Source organism: Neovison vison, chromosome 9, assembly GCF_020171115.1.
Source record: "Neovison vison isolate M4711 chromosome 9, ASM_NN_V1, whole genome shotgun sequence".
In the NCBI taxonomy this organism is placed as follows: Eukaryota; Metazoa; Chordata; class Mammalia; order Carnivora; family Mustelidae; genus Neogale; species Neogale vison.
In genome coordinates, this window is record NC_058099.1 from 71984080 (window position 1) to 71996450 (window position 12371).

At 38.6% G+C, this 12371-nt stretch overlaps 1 protein-coding gene across 10 annotated transcripts in view; it reads left to right on the forward strand.

Moving 5' to 3' along the window:
- The window catches only part of CDC14B (cell division cycle 14B), a 98559-nt gene that overhangs the window by 34521 nt on the left and 51667 nt on the right, over positions 1-12371 (forward strand). For 2 of the 10 annotated variants that reach the window (XM_044265738.1, XM_044265730.1), the window contains exon 1: positions 11476-11564. The exons of 7 other annotated variants lie outside the window; for them this stretch is intronic. In XM_044265738.1, coding sequence (XP_044121673.1) covers positions 11516-11564 — 49 coding nt within the window. In that variant the 5' untranslated portion in view covers positions 11476-11515. Of the gene's footprint in view, positions 1-11475; positions 11565-12371 lie in introns of those variants that run through there. One more of the 10 variants, XM_044265736.1, reaches the window with a different exon arrangement.

The window sequence follows — 12371 nt, forward strand, 5'->3', positions numbered from 1 at the left end:
GTACTTATTTTGCAGTTTTTTTCAGGTTGGCTACAGTATTCTTCTCTCCCCCCACCCCATTTCTAAAAAATAGCTTATGGTGTCTTCTGTAAATTTATCAAATCCTTTCTCTTTATAGCTTTTGCATTTTGTGTTTTAGTTTAAGACTTTTCTTAAATATCTGAGGATAAGTATAAGGATAGGCTAGATTATGTTGTGATTACAACTCCAAAATCTTAGTGGAATTTAACCAGCAAAGGTTTATTTTGTGTTCATGACACATACCTATCACTGATTAGGTAAGATCTGTTCTAAATCTACTTTTGTGACCCAGGCTCGTGGAGCACAGCTAGTACATATATAACTTTTTATTGAGTATGACATAAGTGAATTCATATATTTTAATAATATACACATATAATAGTAATACATAGACACAGTAATACAAAGAAATGTGCACTTAAGGAATAACTTGATAGACAGCTTGTGTACATCGTGGGTAAATAACTAGCACACAGACTGAGAAACAGAACATCACCATATCCCAGAAACTACCCCTTTGTAGCCTTTCCTAATCACTAACTCTTCCAAGGATAATCCAAATTTTTATTGCCAAAGATTTGTCTTGTTTTAAAATCTATATAAATGGAATTATATTATATGTACTCTTTTGTGTCTGGCTACTTTCACTAAACAGTGTGTTTGTGAGGGTCATCTGTGATAATCGTGCGAGGCTATAGTTCATTCATTCTTATGTTATTTAATATGCCATTGTAAGCAAGTATCACAGTGTTTCAGTCTACTGTTTCTGAATATCGGTTTGTTTTCAGTCATTTCAAATGATTCTATGAACCTCTTTTTTATCTTAGTGAATATGTTTTTGTTGTATATATATATCTAGAAGTGGAATTACTAAATCAAAATGTGTGATGTTCATTTTTTATGGCCACTCATAGGTTTTTTTTGTTTTTTAAAATTTATCCATTGGGGGCGGAGGGCAGAGGGAAAGAATCTCAAGGAGGAGACTCCCTGCTGAGCGCAGAGCTAGATGCAGGGCTGGATCTCACCAACCTGAGATCTGACCTCAGCAGAAATCAGCAGTCAGAGGCTTCACTGACTGAGCCACCTAGGTGCCCCATCTTTTTTGTTGTTTTTTTTTTAAAGATTTATTTATTTATTGGAGCAGGGAGTGGGAGGAGAGGGAAAGAACTCCAAGCAGACTCTGCCAAGTGCAGAGCCTAAGGTGGGGCTCTATCCCTCAGCCCCAAGACCACACCTGAGCTGAAACCAAGAATTGGACACCCAACCGACTGAGCCACCCAGGCACCCCTTGACACTGCCAGTTTTCTAAAATGCTTTGTGTTATGGCTATAATCTTGAGTGCTGCTGGTCAGAGGGAAGGAAAATTCTGCAGGGTTTTGTACCATCAAGTTAATGGGCCAGCCTAAAAGCAATATATATCTCACCTCTGCTATTTAGCCATAAGGGAGTCAGGATATACAATCCTACATCCTGTGGAGAACCAGAATTACTATGTTCAGCTTTTTAATCAGGTACAGTTTATTTTTTCATGAGTAATGGTGACAAGTAGACATTTTGTAGGCAGATCATTTTCTTCAGATTTTTGTTTAACCATATTCTACAGATTTTAATATTCTTATTTTTTTAAAAATTTTATTTATTTATTTGTCAGGGAGTGACCACAAGCAGGCAGAATGGCAGGCAGAGGCAGAGAGAGAAGCAGGCTCCCTGCTGGCAAGGAGCCTCATACGGGACTTGATCCCTAGGCCCCTCGGGATCATGACCTGAGCCAAAGGCAGTGGCCCAACCCACTGAGCTACCCAGGCGTCCCTAATATGAATTCTTATTGACATTAATATTAAATAGCTGTGTTGAATTCTGGAAGTTCTTGTGATTTCCTTGTGACCTTGACACATGTTGACTTAAGTGCATATCCTATTTGCAAAGTTTACGTTCTCTGTTAGAAACAGTATTCTGTATTTACTAGATCAAACTTCTAATTTCTTATTTGTTGGAGGTATGTTAGTGTTTTATGATTATGGATTTATTAATTTCTCCTATTTTCACTAGTTTTGTTTTATGGATTTTAAATCTGTTGTCATAAGATGTATGTTGTTGTAATCTCTTGGTAGTTATATATTTAATTATGAAACATCTTCATCTTTTTATTTCTTTTTGGTGTGAATTCTACAGGTATACCTCGGAGATCTTTGCAGGCTCAGTTCTAGACCACTGCAATACAGTGAATATCACAATAAAGCAAATCAAATGAACTCTTTGGTTTCCCAGGGCATATAAATGTTATGTTAGCTATATAGTCCAATTCTTAAGTATGCAGTAGCATTATATCTAAGAAACCAATGTGTATACCTTAGTTAAAAAATACTTTATTGCTGTGTGGGAGGTTGGGGTACCAGGTGGTGGGTATTATAGAGGGCACAGCTTGCATGGAGCACTGGGTGTGGTGAAAAAATAATGAATAATGTTTTTCTGAAAATAAATAAATTGGAAAAAAAATACTTTATTGCTAAAAAATGCTAACCATCATCTGAGCTTTAAGTGACCCAAAATCTTTTTGCTAGTGAAGAGTCTTGTCTCGATGTAGATGGCTGCTGACTGATCATGGTGGTAGTTCTGAAGGTTGAGTGGCTGTGGCAGTTTCTTAAAATAGGACAACAGTGAGGTTTGCCCCATTGATTGACTCTTCTTTTCAGGAATGGTTTCTCCATAACATGCAGTACTGTTTGATAGCATTTTACTAGCAGAATTTCTTTCAAAATTGGAGTCAGTCCTCTAAAACCCTGCTGGCTGCTTTTATCAGCTGTTACATAATATTCTAAATCCTTTGATTTAATTTCAGCAATCTTCACAGCATCTTCACCAGGAGTAGATTCCATCTCAAGAAACTGCTTGTGTTGCTCATCCATAGGGAACAAGTCCTTATCCATTTGCAGCAATCCAGTCACATCTCCAGGTTCCACTTCTAAATCTAGTTCTTTTGCTGTTCCATCACATCTGCAGTTAACTTCTTCCAAGTCATGAACCCCTGAAAGTCATCCATGAGGTTGAAATCAGTTTCTTCCAAACTCCTGTTTATGTTGGTATTTGACCTCTTCCCATGAATCATGAATGTTCTTAATGGCATCTAGAATGGTGAATCCTTCCTAGAAGGTTTTTGATTTACTTTGCCCAGATCTATAGGAGGAACCATTATCTATGGCAGCTATCTGTATATAGCTTTGCAAAAATGTATTTCTTAAATAATTTTGACTTAAGTCAAAATGATTCCTTGACTGTGGGCTACAGAATGGATGTTTTGGTAGCAGGTATGAACATGTTTATCTCATTGTACATCTCTCATGAGTGCTCTTGAGTGACCAGGAACATTGTCAATGAGCATTGATATTTTGAAAGGATCTTTTTCTCTGAGCAGTAGGTCTCAACATTGGACTTAAAATATCCAGTAAACCATACTCTATAAACAGATGTGCTGCCATCCAAGCTTTGTTTTTCCATTTGTAGAGCACAGGCAGAGTAGATTTAGCATAATTGTCAAGGGCCCTAGGATTTTCAGAATGGTAAAGGAACATTAGCTTCAACTGAAAGTTACCATTTATGTTAGCCCTTAATAAGAGAGTCAGCCTGTCCTTTGAAGTTTTGAAGCCAGGCATTGACTAGCTATGAAAGTCCTAAATGACATCTTCCAATAGAAGGCTGTTTCATCTATGTTGAAAATCTGTTGAGTATAGTCCTCTTCATTAATTACCTTAGCTCGATCTCCTGGATAACTTGCTGCTTCACCTTGTACTTGTATGTCATGGAGATGGCTTCTTTCTATTAACTTTATGAACCAACTTCTGCTAGCTTCAGACTTTCCTGCTGTAGTTTCCCCATTTCTCTCAGCCTTCACAGAGTTGGAGAGATGGTGCCTTGCTTTGACTTAGGCATTGGCCTAAGGGAATGTTATGACTAGTGCGATCTTCTATCCACATCCCCAAAACTTTCCCCAAATCCACAATAAGGCTGTCTCACTTTTATTATCATTAATGTGTTCACTGGAGTAGCACTTTTTATTTTCTTTAAGAACTTTATCTTTGCATTCACTACTCTGTTTGTGTAAGAGGCCTAGCTTTCCGCTTATCTTGGCTTTTGACATGCCCTCTTCACCAAACTTAGTGATTTCTACCTTTGGATTTAAAGTGAAAGATGTGTAATTCTTCCTTTCACTCGAACATTTAGAGGCCAATTCCAATATTGTTGTTTCTCAGGCATAAGGGAGGCCTGAGGAGGGGGAAGAGAGATGGGGAAAAGGCTAGTTGGTGGAGTGGACAGAATATACACATTTATCGATTAAGTTTACCATCTTATATGGATGTGGTTTGTGGTATCCCAAAACAATTAGAATAGTGACATCAAAGATCACAGCTCACCATAACATATATAATAATGAAAATGTTTGATGTAATTGTAAGAATTACCTAGATGTGACACATAGACACAAAGTGAGCAAATGCTGTTGGAAAAAATGGCTCCAAGAGATTGCTTAATGCCATGTTGCCACAAACCTTCAATTTGCAAATATTGTAGTATCTGTGAAGTGCAATAAATGGGTACCATATTCTATCCTTTCATTTAAATGAAATTCCTATAGGCTTTGTTTTAGTAGTCTTTTTTAAACAGTATATACTTCTAAAATCAATATGAAAGTCTTAAAGATGAATTTAAGTGTTTTATACTTTATTAATATATTCAGACTTACTCTTACCATCTCACTCTGTTTTCTGTTTGCCATATTTTTCCTAGCTGTTTGGTGCCTTGATCACATTTTCTTAGTTTTATTTTTTCTCTTGCTCTAGTGATTTGGAAGGTATGAAATCCTTCATAGTTCTTCTAATGGCTTCCTTTTAAAAAATTCATTTATAAAATATTTCAGAAATACAGGTGAGTATGGAGACTGCTGTAACATTGGGGGAAGATGTTGGGATCTCTTCAGATATAATTACTCTTTTCCCTATCTTGGTTCCAGACCGATTGATACAGGAACATGGGAATTACACAGATAAAGTTTAAAATGTAGGCATTATTACTGGTAAAATTATGGGACTTGGTTTATATCTGTGTGCATTTAGATTTGCAGGCAACTGAAATTACTTATGTAAGCAGTCACTGGCTAATTGGACAACCAGCTACAAGGATAAATTCCAGATGGTGCATCTGCTAACTGATAGAGGCTCTATCATCTTGGATCCTTGGATGACATCCACCATCAAATGTCATCCACCCCCCTACCGATGATGCACATGTAGCACCAACAAGAAATAAGCTCTGTTGGAGTAAACTAAAACATTAAGATTTCAGGGTTAGTTGTTGCCATAGCCTTTCCTGAGCAACCATCTCAGTTCATCACAAAGCATAGCGTAGACTAAAACCATCCTTATACTCATAGGTCCTAAAAAGAAGAGTGAAAAAGGACAGTTAGGTTTCTTCTTTTGTGAATTTCTTATTCCCATATTCTGCCCATATATTTATTGGGGTGTTATCTTTTTTCTCTTTGACTTATAGTGGATCGTAAATTCTGATACTAATCATCTTTTGCTTTTATGCATTGTACCTATCTTCTAGTGTGTGAATTATCTTTTTAAATTTTGTTTATGAGGGGGCGCCTGGGTGGCTCAGTCATTAAGTGTCTGCTTTCGGCTCAGGTCATGATCCCAGGGTTCTGGGATCGAGCCCTGCATCAGGCTCCCTTCAAGCGGGAAGCCTGTTTCTCTCCCTCCCACTCCCCCTGCTTGTGTTCCCTCTCTCACTGTGTCTCTGTCAAATAAGTAAAATCTTTTTTTTTTTTTTAAGATTTTATTTATTTATTTGACAGAGAGAAAGATCACAAGTAGGCAGGCAGAGAAAGAGGGGGAAGCAGGCTCCCTGCTGAGCAGAGAGCCTGATGCGAGGCTCTATCCCAGGACCCTGAGATCATGACCTGAGCCAAAGGCAGCGGCTTAACCCACTGAGCCATCCAGGCGCCCAAAAAATAAAATCTTTAAAAAGAAAAAAATTTTTGTTTATGGGACCTTGTACTGAATAAAGCATCAAATCTTTATGTGACCAAATTTCTTAAACTTTTGCTTTATAGTTGGTACTTTTTATGTTTTGTTTTTTAAAAAATCCATACCTTTGCTTTTGTTTTTCCATATTTTCTTTAAAAACTTTTCAAACTTTGTTCTCAAATCTAAGATTTTAATCCACCTGAGATTTTTTTTTTCTTCTTTGGGGCTAGGTGGCATATGATGTGAGATCAGATCTTCTCCCTCCTGCCGTCTCTGACAGTATACACACCCAGTTATCCCCATACCATGTATTGAATATTCTTAATTTTCCTACTGATCTGTAATTCCATCTCTGGAATTTCCATGTATATGTGGCCTCTTTCTGGGCTCTTGTCTTTACCTTTTGTCTATTCTTGTCTGTGTCAGATTATTTTAAGTTTTACTATTTTTAAAAAATATTTTATTTATTTATTTGCCCGAGACAGCATGTACACAGGCAGAGGGAGAGGTAGGCTCCCTGCTGAGAAAGGAGCCTGATGTGGGACTCGAACCCAAATCATGACCTGATCAGAAGGCAGACACTCAACTGACTGAGCCACCCAGAATTCTCCCCTTACCTTTTCATTTTCAAAGTGGTCTCAGTTCTTCTTGGCCCTGTGATCTCCTGGATTAATTTTAGGATCAGCTTGTCAGATTCCACGAAAAGCTCTATTGAGAATTTAATAAGAATTGCTTTTAGTTTGAGGGTAATCACCATCTTTTGATAGTGAACCTTCCCAATTATAAATCTGCTGTATCTTCCCATATATTCATAGAGGATATACACTTGTTTTTTTCTATTGTATTTCATAGTTGGTTATTACAAATATTTAGAAAAAACTGTTGGGTTTTGTATGTTAACCATCTATATCTAGAAACTTTGCAGAAGTTTATTAGGTTATTTAATAGTTTGCCTACAGATTCTCTTGTATTTTTTAGGAAAATAATGATTGTCTGTAAATAAGGACAGCTGGTTCCTTTCCAATTCTTCTCTCTTGTTTCTTTTTCTTTGGCATTATCTAGACCTTCCAGTTATTATAATGATAGAAGTTGTTGTCTTTTTTTTTTTTTTTTTTTAAATTTCAGGGAGAGGCTTACAAATTAAAGCATGAAGTATAATATTTGGTAGAGGTATTTGGAAGATACACTTTATCAGGTTAAGGACGTTCTTTAGGCTCATTATACAAAGACTTAATTGGAACTGACTTGGTTTTAATGATTCCTTTTTCTGTATTTAATGAAATAATCATGTCGCTTTCTTCTATAATCTGTTCATGGTGATAGGTTTTCTTGTTTTTGTTTTTGTTTTTGTTTTTAAAATGATGAGCCAGCCACTGGGAAGGTGTTCTTTTCAAATGCCATTGACTGTTTGTATACTTTTCTGAATTGGCTATTTATAGCCTTTGTAGAGTTTTATTTTCTGTTAGGTTGTTATATTGCTTTGTAGGTACTTTTTAATCTGTTGTGATGATTAACTCTTTATTATATATTTTCCCCTAAGTCTCTGTTTTTTTCCTGTATGACCTGAGTTTTGTGTCATACTTGAAAATTCACCATTTAAAAAAAAATATTTATTTATTTATTTGACAGAGAAAGAGAAAGAGAGAGAGATAGCCAGGACCCTTGGGATCATGACCTGAGCCAAAGACAGATGCTTAGCCAATTGAGCCACCCAGGAACCCCTGAAATTCCCCATTTAGATTATAAAACTATTCAGTATATTTTAATAGTTATCTGACATCTTTTAAAAAATTATGTAATCTGTTTTTTTTTCTATATAATACGTAGGATGGGAATCTCACTCTCTTTTTATACATGTAGATATTTGCCTCTTATTTGTGACTGACTTGAAGTATCATTTTCCTCATTTACCAAGCTTTCATATATGCCTAGGTCCATATTTATCTTTTGCTGTTCTAAAATCATACTGTTTTAATTATTCATGCTTTATATTAGGGCAAGTCTCTGAGGCAGGGATTTTAGAAATCTCAGGCTTCAATCTAGTGTCCTGTCCTAATTCTGCTACTTTACCATAGGTTTTGGACCTTGCTTAAGTTAGTCACTTTGCTTTTTTAAGGTTAGGTTTCATTTCCTGAAAATACTGATGGGAGCAGTAGTAGTATCTACCTCATAGGTTGTAATGAACTTATATTAATACAATACCTGGCACTAAATTCTCAATAATTGCTTGCTGTCATGGTTTTCTTTTTTTTAAATCCATACTTTCATTAACATTCTTCCTCTGCTCCCCTTGGTCATTTCTTCCCTTCAAAGGTGCATGACTAATATAGATGAGAGCTTGATGTCTGTTGCCTTCTCTCTCAGGTGGAGACTGGTTTATTTTTTTTACCTGTTCTCTTTTGTTCCACAGGTATAAGCATCTTCCTTTCTGCTTGTCTTGTGGTGAGATCCCTTATACTGTAGGGAAGCTGCTTATGTCTCTAGCTGCTCTGCCAGGATCTGTGAAGTCAGTTCAGTTCCAGGGGTAAAGAGAAATAGTAGAAAGTCCATTGTGTCTATTATGTTCAAGTAGAGTTTTTAAAATTTTCTTTTAAAAAGTGGTATATACTGTTTTATCAGTGCCACCTGACTCCTATATATATTTCTCACTTGGTTTAGATCATAGCCCTCTGTTTGATTGATTATCCCCAAATATCTACAGTTGTTATGCAGGAGAATGTTTTTCATTTATTTAACATAGTTATTAAAGGAAGAATTAGCAAATTGGAGGCCAAAAAGCCAAGTCAAAACAAACAACTTTGGCATGAGGATGTTGAAAGTTTTTGTTAGCATTTTAAAATGGTGAGATTTTATTTCCTTCTACTGTTATCATGTTATCCAGAGAAGAAAGAGAGGCAACATTATATGACAGGCATATATAGGCAAGAAGATTTATTACTTTAAAACTTTGGTTTTCTGTTTTTGACAACAGAACCGTTAAGTGGAAGATATGTGGGTTTACAGTAGGTTTATATTTTAATCATGAACCTTTAAGGAAAACTTTGTAAAGACCCCTGTTTCTAGCTCCAGGTTTCTAATAAATAGCTCTCATCTTAGCACTCTAGTCTCTGTAACAGGTTATTGCAATATTCTAACAATAGAGTATTGAGAATATATTCTACAAGGATAATTGGACATCAAAAACCACTGATTCTTTTTTTCTTCCCTGTAATAATAAACATCTCTTCTCACTTCCTTCTAGGTATACCCAGTTTTATTTGGGTTTGTTAAAAGAAACTCGATTTCAAGATATATGTAGGTAGAAATCAAAAGAAGTTACTAACTAGTTCTCTTCTTTAAATGTGCACAAAGGACATTTTCCAGGTTGCCTTGTACTTACTGTGCTTATCATGTTTTGTATCTTGAAGAAGAGTCAGCTTTGGAAAAACACTGTTAGCTTGCAAGTTCACTTTTCAAAGCTTCATAATTTTGAACAGGTAATATATGGTACAGAATTTGAAAGTTTTTAGAAAGGCATAAATCTCACTTACCCTTCTGTGTTTCTGAACACCCAGGTTCCCTCTGTAAGACATCCACTACTACCAGTTTCTTGTATTCCTTCTGGATATTTGCTATGCAAGATTTCATATACAGTCATACAAATGAGTATATATACTATACATACACTATGGTAGTATTTAAATAGGAGCCTATCTTGGCAATCTTTTTTTTTTTTTTTTTTAAGATTTTATTTATTTGAGTGAGAGAGAGATGTACAAGCAGGGTGGGGAAGGGAGGGGTAGATGGAGAAGCAGATTCCCCACTAAGCTGGGACTCCCATGTAGGGCTCCAACCTGGGACCCTGGGATCATGACCTAAGCTGAAGGTCACTGCTTAACCATCTGAGCCACCCAGATGCCCCCTGTCTTGGCAGTCTTGCCAGTTTTCAGTCTTGAACATTTTGCCAAATTACCCTTCCTTGCCTTTCAAGGAGGTTGTCCCAGTTTATATTCCTATCCATAGAAAATGTTAAAGTGCCTGTTTCCCTACAGACTCACCAATAGGATGCCTTATCAAACTCTTTTGATTTTTGCCAGTCAGAAGGCAAAATAGTACCTTGTAGTTTCAGTTTGTATTTTGAAGTTCAGCATCAAGATGAGATGAATTTTAAAAATATTTTTCCAGTTTATCTCTTGACTATGTTTATTTGACATGAAGACCATTTTAAAAATGTGTATCAATTTAGTAGTTAATTCTCTTATGGCTTTTAGATTTTGTTTCATTTAGAAAGGCCTAGTCGGAGAGCACAGAAATAATTCATTGTTGTTTTTTTTTACGTTTAAAGCCTTTGATCCCTCCAGAAATTTTAGAATAAGGTTAGGAGGTATACAGGCTTACTTTTGAGGCAAAGATGTATATACTGTAATATAATGTGTATGTTTGTATTGAGACTATAAGTAATTTAGGGGAAGGAGTTGTTACTGTATTGCTTTTCTCTGTAAGGGAGAGTCATTGCAAATTTTTTCATGGATAAAACAATAGTTTTTCTGTAGGAAATTTGGAAAAAGAACAGGGGAAAATGAAAACCAGCCACGGCCCCTGCACCAATATATGTAACAAAATCCGGTCCATACTCACACTGTATCATAATTTTTTTCACTTGAGACTAAATAGTTAAACAGATTTAGAGAATACTTTAAATGGATGCTTCATATTGTATTGATGCTTCTTCGTATTGTGTCCGAATATTTTTCAACCATGCCAGGGCTTTCCTGAGGCGAAATCTAAGGTCTTTAAAGAAACGCCTGGCCTCCGTTTTTAGGCTTACCTTTAAATCCGGAACCGTTTTTGGAAAGCCCATTTTAGATGAGATGCCAGCACTGGCGCAAGCCGGCATCCCGTGGGTCTGGACCCAACCTGACCCAGGACAGGACGAAGTCCCGGCCCACCACCCTGCCTCGTCTACCCGGACTGGCCAGAGCGCCCCCTAGCGGCGGTGAGAGCAGCTGAGTGCGCGGCTGTGGGAGGGCCCTCTCGTCGCTTGGCAGATCCCCACCGAGCCTGTCTATTCTGACAAGTCCTTTTAATGGCTTTTGGAGCTGCTTGTTTTCCGAGGCTGGCATTCCCTCTCCCGCGCTTTGCTGCAGGCCCCGACTTCAAGTGCAGAATTGCTGCGGGGCCTGGCCTGGAGCTGCAAAATATCGGGCCGACGCTCAGCCCGAGCGTCTGGGGCTGGTCTGCGTCCCACTCCCTTGCTGCTTCGTTTGGGGACGTTTGAGAAGTTTTGAACTTCCGGGGTTGGCTGGCCCGCGTCTGCCCTGTGGAGGGTGACCGAGGGGAGTCGCTGTGCCCTGCCCTTGGGCGCGGCCCTTTAAACTTTCTGTTTTTTTAAACTTTGGGGGTGTGGTCGCGGCGCCTCCTCTCTCAGCGGCTGGTTGTTCCCTGGCCACCCGGTCCTCCCCTCCGCCCCGCCTTCCAGATGCTTTGGAATCATGAGCCGGGAGGGCGCAGGGACCCCTCTGGTGGTGGAGGTGATCAAAGGTGAGTGGGGTGGCGCCGGGCTTGCCTGTCCCGGGAGCTACTGTGACAGCCGTATTTAGGGGGTGTCAGGCCGTGCGGGGGGAGGCGAAGAGACGCCTGTTGCCGGCCAAGAGCCGCCCTTCAACTTCTGGGCCCGGCCGATGCTGTCTCACGGGCGTGGGTGGCTTCCCGGGACTCCTTGTCCCCAGGCACGGTCTTGCTTTGGGGCGAATCCGCACAGATGTGTGCAGTTGGGAACCTGGTGTCCTTCCACCCCTGGCTGGCAGAGGAGTTGCCCCTACTCACCCACGGGAGCAGAATCCTAGGTCACTCTGTGCACAGGGATCAAGGGTCATTTGTGGTTAGCAAGGAATCAGCTCCGTCATCTGTTTGAGTGTTTGTGGTTACAAGACATTTCAGTTGAGGAGTTTGCAAGGAAATAAACACGGCAATTGTGTGAGTTGAACTGCAGACAAAAGTTGTTTAAATTACCATTTGGGGAACGGATGCCAGCTGGCATTGTTTCTTTTAAACTATTTTGAAGGCTATACTTGATTTTGCTACAATCTGAGTGTAAATAAGTATTCTATTAGCACTATTTAGCACCACTAGTAGGTATCGCAGGTGACTGCTTCACCGTGGATTTTAAGGCAACTTTTTGGGGGGTGAGGCAAGGGAGGAAGGGTGGAGCCTCTGAGCATTACTGCTCCTTACCATTCTTGCTAAACGTCACAGCAGCCTGACTGCATTTATGCAACACAGTTCATCTCACTCATCTTGGAGAAACCTCTCATTGCTTCTTTTATAATGGTAATTTGTCTAATTGTA